This window comes from Trachinotus anak, unplaced genomic scaffold (genome assembly GCF_046630095.1).
Source record: "Trachinotus anak isolate AG129_WGS33_773 ecotype Australia unplaced genomic scaffold, CSIRO_AGI_Tana_v1 ptg000010l, whole genome shotgun sequence".
In the NCBI taxonomy this organism is placed as follows: domain Eukaryota; kingdom Metazoa; phylum Chordata; class Actinopteri; order Carangiformes; family Carangidae; genus Trachinotus; species Trachinotus anak.
This window is the reverse complement of record NW_027273861.1, coordinates 26,837,346-26,853,486: the sequence shown is the minus strand read 5'-3', so window position 1 is coordinate 26,853,486 and position 16,141 is coordinate 26,837,346. Positions and strand designations below refer to the sequence as shown.

Here is a 16,141-nt window from a genome sequence, read left to right as displayed (position 1 = left end):
ATTGCAGACCAGTGTAAGATAAGGCAGATGCACAGTATGTCACTGATTCCCTTTTCTCACAGGACTTCAAAGCGATGAAATGACTTGTTGTCTCCCTGTGTGAGACAGTGTCATATTAACAGGTTTGTTCTCGCTTTAAAATTGACAAACAGAATCTTTATTCAGTTTGTCTGAGGTAATAAAAGACTATATGATTATATTGATCGATTACATGAAATGGACTGCTACGTAAAGCTCCAGAGCACTCAGAACGTACACTTCAAACATCATTTAATATTTTGTAGGGGGAACAATGTTCTCGAACACACAGAAAAAAAGCCTCGGTATCGTTTATGCACAGAAAGTCATCAATGAAAAGTTCCTGATGAGGAGCCCTCACTAGTCAAGGCCATATTATTTAGCTCACTAAATTACAGGAAACATTAAACAATGTAGATAAATATACATAATTTTTTTATGTGTTATAAATACAAGCAAAGGAATGTGAAAGTGAAAAATATGACATGAAAAGCAATTGTTATTCATGAGAAATGGACAATGATCTTTTAATTTTTTAAATATATTTAATCTTTACCATTAGGCAATAATTCTCAGTTAGTATAATGTACTGTATCTCTCACTAATGTTTGCTGACCTCATGATTCTATCCTATCCTACATTTCTACTTGTTAAATTAAAAAAATATTAAAAATAATTATGAAAAAACCCAAATCAAACATTAAAGTCTGGCCATTCAATCGATTTATAACAATGTCATATTTTTTTTCTTTTGCAATATTAAGGCTTCCCCTGTTCCTCATTCATTATGGAGAACTATTCAGGTTTTAAAGTACACTACACTGAAATGATTGATGTTCAGAACATTTTCTAAACCAAGAAGGCTGACAAAACTCCATTGAATTCATTGTATTCATTAAAAAAGGATTGTGAACTGATAGTATATAGTTAAACCAAACATTTTACTTCACCCTCAATTAGATTGAATTTTCCTTTTTAAAGTAAAGTTGTTTTTCTCTACATTATCTTGGTCTCACAGGAACCTGGCCGCAGTATCTGAAGACTGACAATGAGTTTAACTGTCTTTCTAAACCAGGGGTAGTAAAAGGCGTAGATCAGAGGATTGAAACTGGAGTTACAGTAAAAGAGCCATATTGTAGCTGGTGACTCAGGACCTGTGGTCTCCTGTCCTGCCAGAGAGGGGATGTAGTATGGACAGAGACAGAGTATAAACACAAGAAGGACAATACCAAGAGTTCTAGCAGCCCTCATCTCAGATTTCTTGACAGACACAGTCTTGGATTTGGCAATTTGAGACTTCATGGCTCGTGCCTGTGACACAGCCGCCACAAACACTCTCATGTACAGAACTATGATAACAGCAACAGGGCCGGAAAAGGTGAGAATCAAATCTACTGCCCCTGAAATGTAATCTATGGTGAGTGAACATTCTTGGTAGCAGGGATCAGATAAATCTATTTGTGACAAGAAATCTTTCATTATGATTAAGTTGTAGGTAACAGAGCAGAACCAACACACAGACACGCATATTTTAACTCTGATTGCTGTCATCATGGAACAATAATGCAGAGGCTCACAGATAGCAACGTAACGGTCCACCGAGATGAGCACCATGGTCCCGACAGAGGCGGAGGTGAGGATGAAGCTTGCCAGGAACAAAAGAGCACATGTGATTTTATCCAAAAACCAGCAGGATTGCAACAAGATGACTGAAGGTGGCATCACTACAAGGCCCAGGAGAAAGTCAGACACAGCCAGGGAGAGGATGAGGAGGTTGGTGGGGGTGTGGAGCTGCCTGGGGGGGAAGAATGTGATTAATGATATTTCTTCAAGGCCTCATATTCAGCCGTTGCTGTGAGAATAAAGACAGAATATGGACAGTGAAACTGTACTTTTATAGACACAGCAATATGAAAACCAGACATGCCAAATAAAGCTGTACAGTGTGATATTTATCGGCTCACCACAATTTGAACTAATTACTACACCAGTATTATTAAGTAAAGTTTATCATGATTAATGCTATTGTGACACATTTATACAGGACAAATCCACAGAGAATGACATTTTCATTAATAAGTGAAAGGACAGACATCTATGGTTTGACTTAAAAACAAAGCAGTTAAACAAACACATTCATACACACTGTTATAATTCAAGAAAAGCATCTGTGCCTGAAGTGGGAGATGGAGATGATGACCAACAAGTTGAGCATCACAGTGAGCAGAGAGAGGCAGTACATCAGTGTTTTGATGAGGATGGCATCAGGAGTAACAGACATTAACCTGCAGGAGGAGTTGAGGGCTGGGGTACAGAGGTAATCTCCCCCCAGTGTCTCCGCCATCATCAGAGGGAGTGACTGCTGGACTGAGCAGAGAACTGCTGAGGTTGAGACATTTTATCATCTACATTTGTATCATCCTTCCTCCCTCCCCTACTCGTGTTTCGCCACACACATTGCCTCCCATCAGCTTGTTTTTTTCCCCCGGCTCCTACGACTAACTTTTTTATTTCATCACTCACCCCCCACTCCAGTTTTTTCCTCCCTACACCTCCCTCCCTCTTTCAAAATACCTCTATCCACCGTGTACTGATCCAATCTCTGCCATCCTGTCCTTCCTCAAATTTGGCACAAAGGTTCACTTGGACTCAAGGATGGACTGATCAGATATTGGTGGTCAGAGGTCAAAGGTCAGATCACAGTAACCTCACAAAACACTTTTTAGCCATTACTCAAGACTTCACACAGCAATTATGACAGAATTGAACACAAATTGTTCATATTTTATATGACGCTGCATAAACAGGGATGTAATCTGGAACTAGTCTGAGTGGCGGAGGTATACAACCGCAAGATGGTAATTCTAGTTCAACTTTACAATGTGTAGTTACTCCTTCTACTGTATCTTCCAGACATTGTAGGATTCTACATTTGCAAGAAGGATATGATAAATAAAAGTCACAGACCAAATACTGCAGCAGCGGGCATGGACACAGAGGTGTTAGATTTTCTAGTTTTTCATATTGACGGACAGGATCGTAAAAAATCAATTTTTACTTGTCATTTTCATTTTTAATTGTAATGAGACATATCCTATTTAATAGCATTTCATTCTGAAAAACGCAACTCACATTATAAAGGCATGGGGATGAGGCAGACACATGACCCCGGCCCATGTAAGTAAAGGGTCCGTGCAGGAACGTGATGCCACAGAATCTGCTGTATGACTCTGTTCTAATCTGTTGAAATGAACCCCTCTAAATATTTTTTGTCATTATTTAAGAATTCTATCAATGATGGTTAACGCGACCCCTGCACGGATATGAAATGGATAACACAAAAGCTATGAAAGCATTTGACTGGTCCTCACAGAAAGAAAAGGCCCAGCATTTCCTACTTAACAGCTTCAGTTCCCTCACTGCTGCAAAGATCAACCAGTTTTTGATTCAGTCATTTCTTTTCCATATTGCTATATTTTGAAATCCATTTGTTGGAACCAAGTGACAACCAACCGTGACGTCACCCACTGGTTCGTGAACTGCCGTTTTGAAGCATGGATGTATTATTTTTGAAGCCTGGAGTTTGTAATTTGGCTGTCGCCATCTTGGTTTTTTGAAACCAGAGGAAAGCATATTTGGAGGAGAAGTTGGAGCTGAGGTGGAGTGAGGGGTGAATCTGACCTGCTCTGTTCTCTATCCTGATATTCAGGCAGGTCGCCCTGTGTGATACAGTCTGTCAATCACACTGTAGCCACGCCCTAATATATACACTGCTTTATTGTCTATTTTCCTCTAAAATGGATCCTAGCTTAAAAAATCAACATGTGTTATTGGTATTGGAGTAGAATTGAAACTAAAGATTGAGACCATAGACTCATTAAGAAAAGATTTACTGAGATAATAATTAAAGTGAGAAGTAGAGCCATTTCCCCATAGACTTCAATACAATCAGACTTCTTTTTGCAACAGTGGAGTCGCTCCCTGATGGTAAAAATGCTTAATGTTGTCACAGTGAATCATTTGGACAATAATACACAAGTGAAAAATTGTCCATAATCCAGTCTGTTAATCACTGTTGTGTTAGAAACCAGAGAGCACAATCTGCAAATGCGCTCAAGGCCTGAAGGGGGCAAAGTAACAAGTATCAGTGGAACCTGAAAACAGCAGTCAGTGTTCATAGGGGGACTGAGTTCACCTGCACACCAGTTTTGAAGAGCATGGGAAGAAATCTTTGGTGTCATATGGATTCACTCCTGCCAGGAAAGCAAGAGAGAAAACAGCTCATTGTCAGCACAGAAGGCACAACCGGTAGGAGGATATCAATGCTGGACTCTGCATTTCATTTCAGGCCCTTTCATCATATTTATTAATGCTGATTGTAGTTAATTTTTGTGCAATAGTAAAATTGTACCATTTTTATTTGGACTATTTAAGTTTAAACAATACATGGATTATGTTAATTTGCTAACGTATATATATATTTCTATGTTTAACTTTAAGGTTATCAACCTATTCCATTCAAGCTATTCAATTCAACATCCATCTAGAAAAAATAAAAAGAAAAGAAAAGGAATTGAGTTGTCCCTGAATCTTTGTGCTGAACAAGCCATTTTCAAGTTTGGGCAGAGCTGGAAAAACGTAACATCCACATAACTTGACAATCACACTGTAGCCACGCCCTAATATATACACTGCTTTATTGTCTATTTTCCTCTAAAATGGATCCTAGCTTAAAAAATCAACATGTTGTATTGGAGTAGAATTGAAACTAAAGATTGAGACCATAGACTCATTAAGAAAAGATTTGCTGAGATAATAATTAAAGTGAGAAGTAGAGCCATTTCCCCATAGACTTCAATACAATCAGACTGCAACAGTGGAGTCGCTCCCTGATGGTAAAAATGCTTAATGTTGTCACAGTGAATCATTTGGACAATAATACACAAGTGAAAAATTGTCTATAATCCAAACAGAATCAATTTACTGTCATTTGAGGCCAGAACAAAATCAGATTTTATTAACATTTAAGAACCTGGAAGGACCAAATGTTTGGTAGTTTTCCTTGAAAGATTACTTAAAAATAGTTTCCTGATTTTGTGTGGATTGATCAATTATTTAATCAGCTAATCATGGCAGCTCAATATCTTGTGGGTAAATGTTTCATTTTCTAATTTTGAGAATGCACACAAAACAAATTGCAGACCAGTGTAAGATAAGGCAGATGCACAGTATGTCACTGATTCCCTTTTCTCACAGGACTTCAAAGCGATGAAATGACTTGTTGTCTCCCTGTGTGAGACAGTGTCATATTAACATGTTTGTTCTCGCTTTAAAATTGACAAACAGAATCTTTATTCAGTTTGTCTGAGGTAATAAAAGACTATATGATTATATTGATCGATTACATGAAATGGACTGCTACGTAAAGCTCCAGAGCACTCAGAACGTACACTTCAAACATCATTTAATATTTTGTAGGGGGAACAATGTTCTCGAACACACAGAAAAAAAGCCTCGGTATCGTTTATGCACAGAAAGTCATCAATGAAAAGTTCCTGATGAGGAGCCCTCACTAGTCAAGGTCATATTATTTAGCTCACTAAATTACAGGAAACATTAAACTATGCAGATAAATATACATTTTTTTTTATGTGTTATAAATACAAACAAAGGAATGTGAAAGTGAAAAATATGACATGAAAAGCAATTGTTATTCATGAGAAATGGACAATGATCTTTCATTTTTTTAAAATATATTTCATCTTTACCATTAGGCAATAATTCTCAGTTAGTATAATGTACTGTATCTCTCACTAATGTTTGCTGACCTCATGATTCTATCCTATCCTACATTTCTACTTGTTAAATTAAAAAAATATTAAAAATGATCATTAAAAAAACCCAAATCAAACATTAAAGTCTGGCCATTCAATCGATTTATAACAATGTCATATTTTTTTTCTTTTGCAATGTTAAGGCTTCCCCTGTTCCTCATTCATTATGGAGAACTATTCAGGTTTTAAAGTACACTACACTGAAATGATTGATGTTCAGAACATTTTCTAAACCAAGAAGGCTGACAAAACTCCATTAAATTCAATTGCAAAGGCTGTTTCAAATGTGGTTTCACTTCTGAATGTTTACAGTGACATTTTGCTTTCATTGTATTCATTCAAAATTATTGTGAACTGATAGTATATAGTTAAACCAAACATTTTACTTCACCCTCAATTAGATTGAATTTTCCATAATAAAGTAAAGTTGTTTTTCTCTACATTATCTTGGTCTCACAGGAACCTGGCCGCAGTATCTGAAGACTGACAATGAGTTTAACTGTCTTTCTAAACCAGGGGTAGTAAAAGGCGTAGATCAGAGGATTGAAACTGGAGTTACAGTAAAAGAGCCACATTGCAGCTGGTGACTCAGGAACTGTGGTCTCCTGTCCTGCCAGAGAGGGGATGTAGTATGGACAGAGACAGAGTATAAACACAAGAAGGACAATACCAAGAGTTCTAGCAGCCCTCATCTCAGATTTCTTGACAGACACAGTCTTGGATTTGGCAATTTGAGACTTCATGGCTCGTGCCTGTGACACAGCCGCCACAAACACTCTCATGTACAGAACTATGATAACAGCAACAGGGCCGGAAAAGGTGAGAATCAAATCTACTGCCCCTGAAATGTAATCTATGGTGAGTGAACATTCTTGGTAGCAGGAATCAGATAAATCTATTTGTGACAAGAAATCTTTCATTATGATTAAGTTGTAGGTAACAGAGGAGAACCAACACACAGACACGCATATTTTAACTCTGATTGCTGTCATCATGGAACAATAATGCAGAGGCTCACAGATAGCAACGTAACGGTCCACCGAGATGAGCACCATGGTCCCGACAGAGGCGGAGGTGAGGATTAAGCTTGTCAGGTACAAAAGAGCACATGTGATTTTATCCAAAAACCAGCAGGATTGCAACAAGATGACTGAAGGTGGCATCACTACAAGGCCCAGGAGAAAGTCAGACACAGCCAGGGAGAGGATGAGGAGGTTGGTGGGGGTGTGGAGCTGCCTGGGGGGGAAGAATGTGATTAATGATATTTCTTCAAGGCCTCATATTCAGCCGTTGCTGTGAGAATAAAGACAGAATATGGACAGTGAAACTGTACTTTTATAGACACAGCAATATGAAAACCAGACATGCCAAATAAAGCTGTACAGTGTGATATTTATCGGCTCACCACAATTTGAACTAATTACTACACCAGTATTATTAAGTAAAGTTTATCATGATTAATGCTATTGTGACACATTTATACAGGACAAATCCACAGAGAATGACATTTTCATTAATAAGTGAAAGGACAGACATCTATGGTTTGACTTAAAAACAAAGCAGTTAAACAAACACATTCATACACACTGTTATAATTCAAGAAAAGCATCTGTGCCTGAAGTGGGAGATGGAGATGATGACCAACAAGTTGAGCATCACAGTGAGCAGAGAGAGGCAGTACATCAGTGTTTTGATGAGGATGGCATCAGGAGTAACAGACATTAACCTGCAGGAGGAGTTGAGGGCTGGGGTACAGAGGTAATCTCCCCCCAGTGTGTCCGCCATCATCAGAGGGAGTGACTGCTGGACTGAGCAGAGAACTGCTGAGGTTGAGACATTTTATCATCTACATTTGTATCATCCTTCCTCCCTCCCCTACTCGTGTTTCGCCACACACATTGCCTCCCATCAGCTTGTTTTTTTCCCCCGGCTCCTACGACTAACTTTTTTATTTCATCACTCACCCCCCACTCCAGTTTGTTCCTCCCTGCACCTCCCTCCCTCTTTCAAAATACCTCTATCCACCGTGTACTGATCCAATCTCTGCCATCCTGTCCTTCCTCAAATTTGGCACAAAGGTTCACTTGGACTCAAGGATGGACTGATCAGATATTGGTGGTCAGAGGTCAAAGGTCAGGTCACAGTAACCTCACAAAACGTTTTTTGGCCTTGTCAACACAATATCTCTGTACTAACTCTGCTTGCCATCATCATTGCGAGCCTAACAGGAATTTCTTCAAATTTGGTAAAAGCGTTGACCTGGGCACGAGGACAAGCTGATTAGATTTTGGTGCCTAAAGGTCAAAGGTCAAGGTTAAAGTGACCTTACAAAACAGGATTTTGGCCTTGTAAACACAAGAACTCCTTAAGGGAATCCCTTCAAGTTTGGCACAAACATTTACTTGGACTCAAGGACAAACTGTTTAGATTTGGGTGGTCAAAGGTCAAAAGTCAAGGTCACAGTGACCTCAACACTTTTTAGCCATTACTCAGAACCCAGAACCTTCTTGCTGTGAGGCGACAATGCTAACCACTGCACCACCATGCTGCCCTTGACAAGATGTGTAATGTCAATACAAATAATTGTAAACAGGAAGTAAAAAGATCCGAGGTACTGATTATAATTTTTAAAAAGCCAATTTTTTGTTTAATTTGAATACAATTTTTCATCTATAGATAGTGACTTATAATACTTTGATTTAGATTTAAAGTGTCTTTTAATTTGCTTGACTTTATGCACAGCAAATGTACAAACATGTTAATTCTTTATCTTATTTTTTGTCATAATCTCTGCCTCATTCAAAATAAATAAAAGCAATATTCTGTTTTGTTGTTAATAGTTCACAAATCTGTCAGTGTTAATATATCAAGCACTCATTCAACATTCATTCAACAGTGATGACTTTGTTTTGTACTTTGTTATGTCACCATCTCATTAATAATGGCAAAGGAAAATCCTGACATAAATATATCAAAATTGGGAAGTTTCAACAGTTAACATAATCTTGGATCAATGTAAAGTTTCATATTGTTTAGACTTTGCATGTCATTGTTATGATGTTGGCCTTGTATCCCAGTTTTGGAGTAAGAGGCTGAAAGGCAAAGCAACACATACTGTTTTGGGAATACAACACTAATTGTTTACAAGCTTGTATTACATCATGTGTTGATGAGAGAAGACTGAATGCTGTGTTTATGCTGTGCGGTGTGTTTTCTTAACACCTTTGATTGGAGGTATGCCCTGAGGTTTGAGACATTATTTATCAAGAAGGTGTGAATGCACTGTGATATGCAATGTGGCCCTTAATGTGAAGCATGATGACATGTTGTTTGTCAGTTTTCTGAATAACATATTGTCTAATTGCCTCATATTATTGCATCATACATATAGGAAAAACAGAAAAATATAAATTCTAACAAGAAATTGTAGCCACTCAGCAAAATATTCTGCAACTATTTTTATAATTGCTTTTTTATTTAAGTAATTTTTTTGGCCCCCAGCCCCTCATACATAGATACAAGACCCCAAAACTGAAATCAGAGGCATCTTCTGTAGACAATTTGTGTCTGGTTGTGGCCATCTTGCATTTCTTTGTATAGGTTTTGTTACTCTTTGTTGTCCTTTGTAGTTGCTGTCTCTTTCTGGTTATTTTGAATCTCTATGTCTGTTTTGTGTCTATTTGTAGTTGTTTGATATCTCTGTGGTCTTTTCACATCTTTGTGTTCTCAATTTAGTTTTTGAGGTTGTTTTGTGACACTTTTGCGACACTTTGTGCTCATTTCCTGCCTCTGTAGTTATTTGTCCCCATGGAGTAATTTTGCATCTTTTTGCAGTTTTGTTTCATGGATGTATTATAAGACCTTATATTATACTCTTATAATACATCCATGTTTTGTTTGTATATTTCTGTCGCCATTTCTTTCTGTATGGAAAAAAACGCGTCGACAGAGAATAACAACAGCGCCCTCCAACGGCCGGCGGAGCTGTGGACGTTAGCTTAACCTGCAAGATGTTCAGTCCGCCGCTTCACAGGCAAAGGCATCAGTTTGTCATCGATTTTGTCAAAAGGAACAAACCTAAAAAGGTACCTAACATCTGAATGAGAAACATATTCATTTTGAACACTTTAGCTTCAATGCCGACGTTTGTCTGAGCGACGCAAAGCTAATCACCACAGCGCCGTTTCCACCGAACCAGTCCAAGCTAACGTTAGCTACAGGCGGGTTTAGCATCCACTGTTTCTTCCGACGCTTCTCCATCGCTGAGATAACTTTAATATTCTGGTCTCTGTCGCCAAATGTTAACTTCTTTGGCTGATTCAGCCTCTCACACACCTTGTCCTTGCCCTCTTTAGGTGGTGGACCTCGGGTGTAGTGAGTGTAGCCTCCTCAAAAAGCTCAAGTTTCACCGTGAAGTTGAACTTCTGGCTGGAGTGGACATCAACGGGACCAAAGTCAGAAAAAAGATGTATGTATGTAAATGAAAGCTGTGACTGACTGAATAGTTTTTAGTTTATAGCTGAAGTAAGAGTTTTTTTGTCAGTATATGCTGTATATCACGGTATGTCAGGTGCACATTATGTAGAGCTCATTATTTTCTGACATTTCAAAGTCTAAATAATTAATTGATCAATAAAAGAAAATTGGCACATTAATGTCAATACGCTTTTTACAGCACTAGATGGATGAAAAGTTACTTCAAACAGGGCTCATTGACATGACCTGCATATTTTTGTGTCCCAGTGCATTACTTTCCTTCAAAATAATTTAAATTAATTCATGACATGCATCATTTTATTCTATAAAACTGCTGTAGTTTGACCATGTTTTCAGTACATTATAATAATGTATATATTTTATATTTTGGCCTCTCAAACCACCAAAATGTCAGGTGGCGCAACCGTCTGAGTTAATGAACAGCCTGAGAAAAGTGTTAAATATGATATTATAATAATAATAATAATAAATTCAAAATAGATACCTTGGCATGATTTCATGTTTGAGACCTTTCAAATAAACTAAATTCACAAATATTAATAGTTTTAAAGGTGTTAAGATAATTCAAAAACTTTTGTCCGGGAATTTGTGTATTGTCAAATGTCAGGGTGGTGCAACTGGAAACATGCATCTTTTATTCTGAAGTGAATAGTGACAACATCAAACAGGATATTCCATCAGCCAGAGGACCCCAGGTGATCTTTATTGATGAGTGAAAAGGTTTGTAGAGCTCTCTCAAATATTGATAAAAATAGCTACTTTCAACTCATAGTTGGGCTGGTGCACATTTCTTGTCATGTGGTACAACCAAGGTAAAACTAGGAAAATGTTATTTTATTATAAGACTCTTCATTTTATTAAAAAAAACTATATGTGTGAACTTGCTAGCAAAGGCTAAAGGTTAAACAGGTGTCTAAGTAGAAGCCTGTTTAATTTGAAATTAGCTGCAAAAGTCAGGTGACAACTGAATCGTCAGGTGGTGCGACCAGGTAAAATTTTTATTTAAACCAATAAATGATAGGTTAAAGTGAACAAATGGTTGAAGACTATGAGGTATATAGCTATTGTATTAAATAGATTTTTATATTTATATACAAGTTTTAAAATGTAAAATTGGATATTAAAAATATTAAATACCTGGCCACTGAAATGCAAGAATCTTAAATTATAGTTAACAAAAAACTCAACCACGAAGTAACAATGTGTTAGCCACTATAGACACACTCAGGTATACTTGTCAAACATTTCACTGAACACAAATAAGGCTTGTTGAAACACATTATTCTAATTTCAAATATATGCATAATATTCATTTTAAAAAGACTTTTTTAAAAAAACATTTTTAAAAGCTTTATTTGTCAATGACCCATAGTCAAATTACAGTTGAATTTAAGAAGTGTGTTGCAAAACTATGCAGTTTACCATTCAGCTGTATGCAAAAGTTAACATATTCTGTTGATAATTGCAGTGGACAAAAAATAAATGACCTGACCTGACCTCCCCTTGCCAACTGTTGAGCATAGTGGAGGAAAATACTGTGTGTTGGGGTTATGTGGCTGTGAGTGGCACAGGAAGCATTACACAGATAAAGGGAAGAATTGATTCCACTAAATATTAGTAAATTCTGGATTCGAATGTGATGCTGTCAGTCAAGAAACTGAGTGAAAAGAGGCAAGTCAAGTTTATTTATATAGCCCCATTCAAAGACAATTGACTTCACTAACCTATTCTTCATCTGCTTGCTGGAAAAAAAAGTTAAAAAGACCAAGTGATTATCAAAGCATCAGTTGATCTTTGACTCCTCAATCGCCTTGTGGGTCTTGTTGTTGTGATAACCGTCACTGTGTGGACTGATATTGTGTACACTCTGCTTGTATCTTCTGTCAGGCATGGATTAGCTCCCATATCAACTGACTATCTGCAGCCAAGTTATGATCAGCTGCGTATTGAGCTGTACCAGGGCTCAGTCACACAAAGAGACGCCCGACTCAGAGGATTTGATCTGGTGACCAGTATAGAGCTGTAAGTGGCTGTTTGTGTAACATTAAGGCTCAGTGTCATTATTAACATGAGTCGTTTTCTCATATTTTTCTATTCTTTTGATTCTCTAACTTTTCCTTTCTCTCTGTGTCGATTTCATCTCTCTGTTGCTGTCTGTCTGTTGTTTCCTCCCTGGTTGTGTCCAGCATAGAGCACCTCACTCTTGCAGATGTGGAGAGCTTCTCTGAGGTGGTGTTTGGTTACATGGCCCCAGTGGCGGCCATCGTCAGCACCCCAAACTCTGACTTCAACCCCCTTCTCCCTGGACTGGCAGGTTTCAGGCACAGTGACCACAAGTTTGAGTGGACCAGAGAAGAGTTCAGAACCTGGTACAATACGCTGTTTTGAAAGATCCATGTTTAGACGCGTTTGATTTTTGATGTGGGATGATGTGTTAATGAGGATGGTAGTGACAGAAAATATGTCGTCAGTGCTGTTAAATGATTTGAACTGAATTTTGTTAAAGATAACATCCCTCCTCAGGGCTCTGAAGGTGTGTTTGGAGTTCGGTTATGAGGTGGAGTTCACTGGGGTCGGACAAGCACCGTCAGGCCAGCAGGAGAGAGTCGGCTTCTGCACTCAGATCGGGGTGTTTCGCCAGCTCGGGGGGAGAGATGGCTGCAACATGCTGCTTGGTGACAATGCAGAGGATGTTTTTACATACACACTGGTGTGTATGTTTAATTTATATATAACTGGTTCTTAAATGGCTGCTTCCCAAATGTGTTGGATTTTATGGTGGCCCGGAGCTCGAACCATAGGTGCTTTCCATTTGGCTAAAGTGGCACCTTGTTTGCACCACTTGCATCTCTTTTTCTTGTCTTAGCTCCTCCCCACAGGGATGTGAGAGAGAGATATTTTATTTATCCATCAGATCAGCTGAACAATCAAACAGATTTCATGTTGAAAGGGTGTTGCTGTCTAGTAAGACTTTCATATAAGATACATTTAAGGTTCCTCATTTTAAGCTCCATTGAGAACCTCTTGTCACTTCACTTCTTTTCCTCTGAGATGCATTTAAAGGAACAATGTAAGTGATTGCAGACAGATTTCAGATTGATTTCTGGGCCATGGGCAGAAGCCCCTCTCAGCTGAATGGAAAGCACTCTATTCAAGTACTATGTGACTAATTCATGACCAGTTGAACAAAGTTGAACTTTGAGAACTGACCGATGTGAATGTAGTCTTCTGTCAGTCTAAATTAGTCATTCCAGTGTGTTTATTATATCTATAAATCACTGGGGAATGCAGCCTTGTATCTCTGTGCATTGTCGGTATATATGAACTTCAGTGTGACAGTAAAGATGAAGGGAAAATAATTGTCTCTCTTTTATGGACATAACAACACAAATTGATCAGATTTGGCTGAAGAGAGCTTTTTTTAACAGCATTGGGTAATTTTTAAGCTTTAGTGGCCTCTGGTGGTGGCTCCTATGAACTACAGTGAGGTTGAAGTTGACCCCTGTATCGCTCTCCCTCAGTGTTCCCTCGAAAGATGGAAACCTGTAATTCACACAGTGGTCAGATTTTTTTCACTTCTCTAAATAAATACTGTATCTTCAGATATTTTATGATCACAGTGGGATTTGGGAAATCACAAACAGTGCAAATATCACATCTCAAACATTAAAAGTTTCTCAGATCATCCATGTGTACAGGTCCAGGCTCTGATGTTTTAATCCTTTTCCTTTATGTGTTTATACCAGCTGTACAGTATAAACTATCCCAGCCTGCGTGACAACAACACCCTGCGAAGGGTCCTGGTGTGCGAGGTGTTGTATTGGGCAGAAAAACTGAAGAGTGGATGGATGGAGGAGAAGACTGGTAAGAGGAACGGCACTTATACACTGTGTCAGACCGCAGGAGGAGGAGAGGGATGTCTCTCAGAGCGATGCATGGAGATGGAAGAGAATCAGACAGGTGAATAACCAACAGAGTTTTTACAAGACACTAATGTGTTTGTACTGCCTGAGAGTTGAATATAGGTGTTTTTGATGAACTTGGTTAATTGTGCTTATATAAAACACATATGTTTCTCTTTTTTTACCAACCCAATCAAATCTCTAATTTACAGCATGTGGAGCAGAGATGAGAAGTCTAGTAGAGCAGTGTGGGAAAAGTGTATCAGAGGATCAGGAGGAAAAGGATGAAGAAGTATTTTGGCCAAATTTCCAAAGACAAGAGAATTCGTGCACATTGCGCAGGTGAGTTTCCTCAAAGAAGAAGAAGTAGAATAGTAAGTCAGAAGGCAGTTTGTGGTAAGCAGACCATGAGCAGACCTACGGTTCTGTTTTTGAAGATACTGTCTTTGCTTCCAGTACAGTTTTCTTAATAATCCTCATGCCATGACAGTCATTATTTGAAAACCCCAACTAAACTTTGTAAGTTGAGCTGTGTTTCTTTCATTCTTGATTCTTGATCTGAATGTGTGGCACCAAAACTATTCTTCAAGTTTTATTCTTAATATTAAGCTGAGACACAGCCATATCCCTACCACTTTCATTTTTATTGCCTTTTATCTGTGCTTGAAGGTGTGTGTCTGTACCTCTTGATGTGCTGTGGTCCTGCTGCCCCAAAGTCAGTGCCCTGAGTGGAAGTCTCAGTAATCTCAGACATCTGCTGATGGATGACCCAGAAGTTAAACTCAGCCAGGATGGTGCTGCTGTGCTCATAAATTACCAGGAACAAGGTGCTGTTGCCATTTGATCAGTTTAGTTTGTCTTTTTGTGTCTAAAATGTCCACATTAATATATTAGAAGGGAAAGAACGTGTTTGGTAAAATGTGAAATTTATTAAGCAAGTTATTCCTCTAGTGGTGTGTATATTTTTTCTCCACTAGTGATGTTGTTGGTGATGTCACATGATACTCAGTCTTCCCAATGGTGGCACAGTACTCACTGATCTATAGTGGTGGTAACATGCCCAGATGTGCTGCACTGCACCACAAAGTCAGGGAAGAACTTGTAAAGATGGATGTAAACAATACTTGTGCTAGAAAATTGGCTCTGCAAATGTTTTTCTACAATAAAAATTCATTTAAATGTTTATTAGCTCTCAAAGAAAAACTCAATGTGTTTTGGTGACACTGAATGTAAAAATGCAATACTAAGGTTAGTCCAGCTGATGTCGCCATTTTGACTGTAAATTGGCCCCATGGTGGTGTAGTGGTTTACCAGGCTTAGTCTCCACAATCACCACTCTCTACAGCTCAGCTCATTGAACTTACAAAAACAATGTAGCATCAGCCTATTAAAAAAACTGAATAATTCTGTGGTTGTGACTCTTGTCATTCATCTGTGTTCTTAGAGCTTGAAGAGGAAGATTATAATGATCTGGAGGACAGCGGGTTTGCAGAGGCCATCCAGCACTCATTCACCGCTGAACAAGAAGAAGACTGGGAGGCAAATGTTTGATCTGGAGGATGGAGCTTTGTTTTCAGGACAAGTAGGTGATGTGGTTAGATTTAACAAGGAAAATTAGAAGTAAGCAAAAGGCTTTCCCTGCCTTACAGTGCAAGTTGAATTCACAAATCCTAGGATGCACTGTGAAAAGTTTGACTTGGATTTGTTAGCTGGCCTGTTTGGACTGCAACTTTGTGTTTTGAGTATGAAAAAAATGGGTTATTGAAGATAGAATATCCATCTGTCTCAAAAATATGAGTGTACAGAGAAAGGACAATTCAAATGTAAATATCACAATAAAACTCTAAATGTGAGAAAATATCAGTGCTGTGAATTGTGCACAGGTTTAAA

At 38.3% G+C, this 16,141-nt stretch overlaps 3 protein-coding genes across 4 annotated transcripts; 1 reads left to right on the top strand and 2 right to left on the bottom strand.

The window, feature by feature from the left end:
- Positions 1 to 202: 202 nt before the first annotated feature.
- Positions 203 to 2,643, bottom strand: LOC139626218 (trace amine-associated receptor 4-like). Its single transcript, XM_071486493.1, has 2 exons — positions 2,193 to 2,643; positions 203 to 1,813 (listed from the first exon to the last, which is right to left on the bottom strand). Exons 1-2 carry the CDS (start codon positions 2,363 to 2,365, stop codon positions 1,015 to 1,017), a joined length of 972 nt encoding a protein of 323 aa, XP_071342594.1. The 5' UTR covers positions 2,366 to 2,643; the 3' UTR covers positions 203 to 1,014.
- A 1,604-nt stretch (positions 2,644 to 4,247) lies between these two features.
- LOC139626219 (trace amine-associated receptor 13c-like) lies at positions 4,248 to 7,660 on the bottom strand. Its single transcript, XM_071486494.1, has 2 exons — positions 7,468 to 7,660; positions 4,248 to 7,088 (listed from the first exon to the last, which is right to left on the bottom strand). Exons 1-2 carry the CDS (start codon positions 7,638 to 7,640, stop codon positions 6,290 to 6,292), a joined length of 972 nt encoding a protein of 323 aa, XP_071342595.1. The 5' UTR covers positions 7,641 to 7,660; the 3' UTR covers positions 4,248 to 6,289.
- henmt1 (HEN methyltransferase 1) lies at positions 6,789 to 16,094 on the top strand. 2 transcript variants are annotated; one of them, XM_071486490.1, is made up of 9 exons: positions 6,789 to 6,926; positions 10,208 to 10,320; positions 12,237 to 12,371; positions 12,536 to 12,718; positions 12,873 to 13,059; positions 14,096 to 14,309; positions 14,464 to 14,593; positions 14,921 to 15,078; positions 15,696 to 16,094. In XM_071486490.1, exons 1-9 carry the CDS (start codon positions 6,897 to 6,899, stop codon positions 15,800 to 15,802), a joined length of 1,257 nt encoding a protein of 418 aa, XP_071342591.1. In that variant the 5' UTR covers positions 6,789 to 6,896; the 3' UTR covers positions 15,803 to 16,094. The 2 variants fall into 2 exon arrangements, with proteins under 2 accessions (XP_071342591.1, XP_071342590.1); XM_071486489.1 differs by lacking the exon at positions 6,789 to 6,926 and adding an exon at positions 9,632 to 9,937 and having other exon boundaries at positions 15,696 to 16,093.
- The last annotated feature ends 47 nt before the right edge of the window (positions 16,095 to 16,141 follow it).

Excerpts from the sequence above, each read along its gene's own strand:
- LOC139626219 (XM_071486494.1), bottom strand. The coding sequence starts at position 7,640 with ATGATGGCGGACACACTGGGGGGAGATTACCTCTGTACCCCAGCCCTC. Across the intron at positions 7,089-7,467 it reads ATCTCCATCTCCCACTTCAG|GCAGCTCCACACCCCCACCA; the intron begins GCACAGATGCTT and ends CTTCCCCCCCAG.
- henmt1 (XM_071486489.1), top strand. The coding sequence starts at position 9,863 with ATGTTCAGTCCGCCGCTTCACAGGCAAAGGCATCAGTTTGTCATCGAT. Across the intron at positions 12,372-12,535 it reads CTGGTGACCAGTATAGAGCT|CATAGAGCACCTCACTCTTG; the intron begins GTAAGTGGCTGT and ends GGTTGTGTCCAG. Across the intron at positions 14,594-14,920 it reads AATTCGTGCACATTGCGCAG|GTGTGTGTCTGTACCTCTTG; the intron begins GTGAGTTTCCTC and ends CTGTGCTTGAAG.
- LOC139626218 (XM_071486493.1), bottom strand. The coding sequence starts at position 2,365 with ATGATGGCGGAGACACTGGGGGGAGATTACCTCTGTACCCCAGCCCTC. Across the intron at positions 1,814-2,192 it reads ATCTCCATCTCCCACTTCAG|GCAGCTCCACACCCCCACCA; the intron begins GCACAGATGCTT and ends CTTCCCCCCCAG.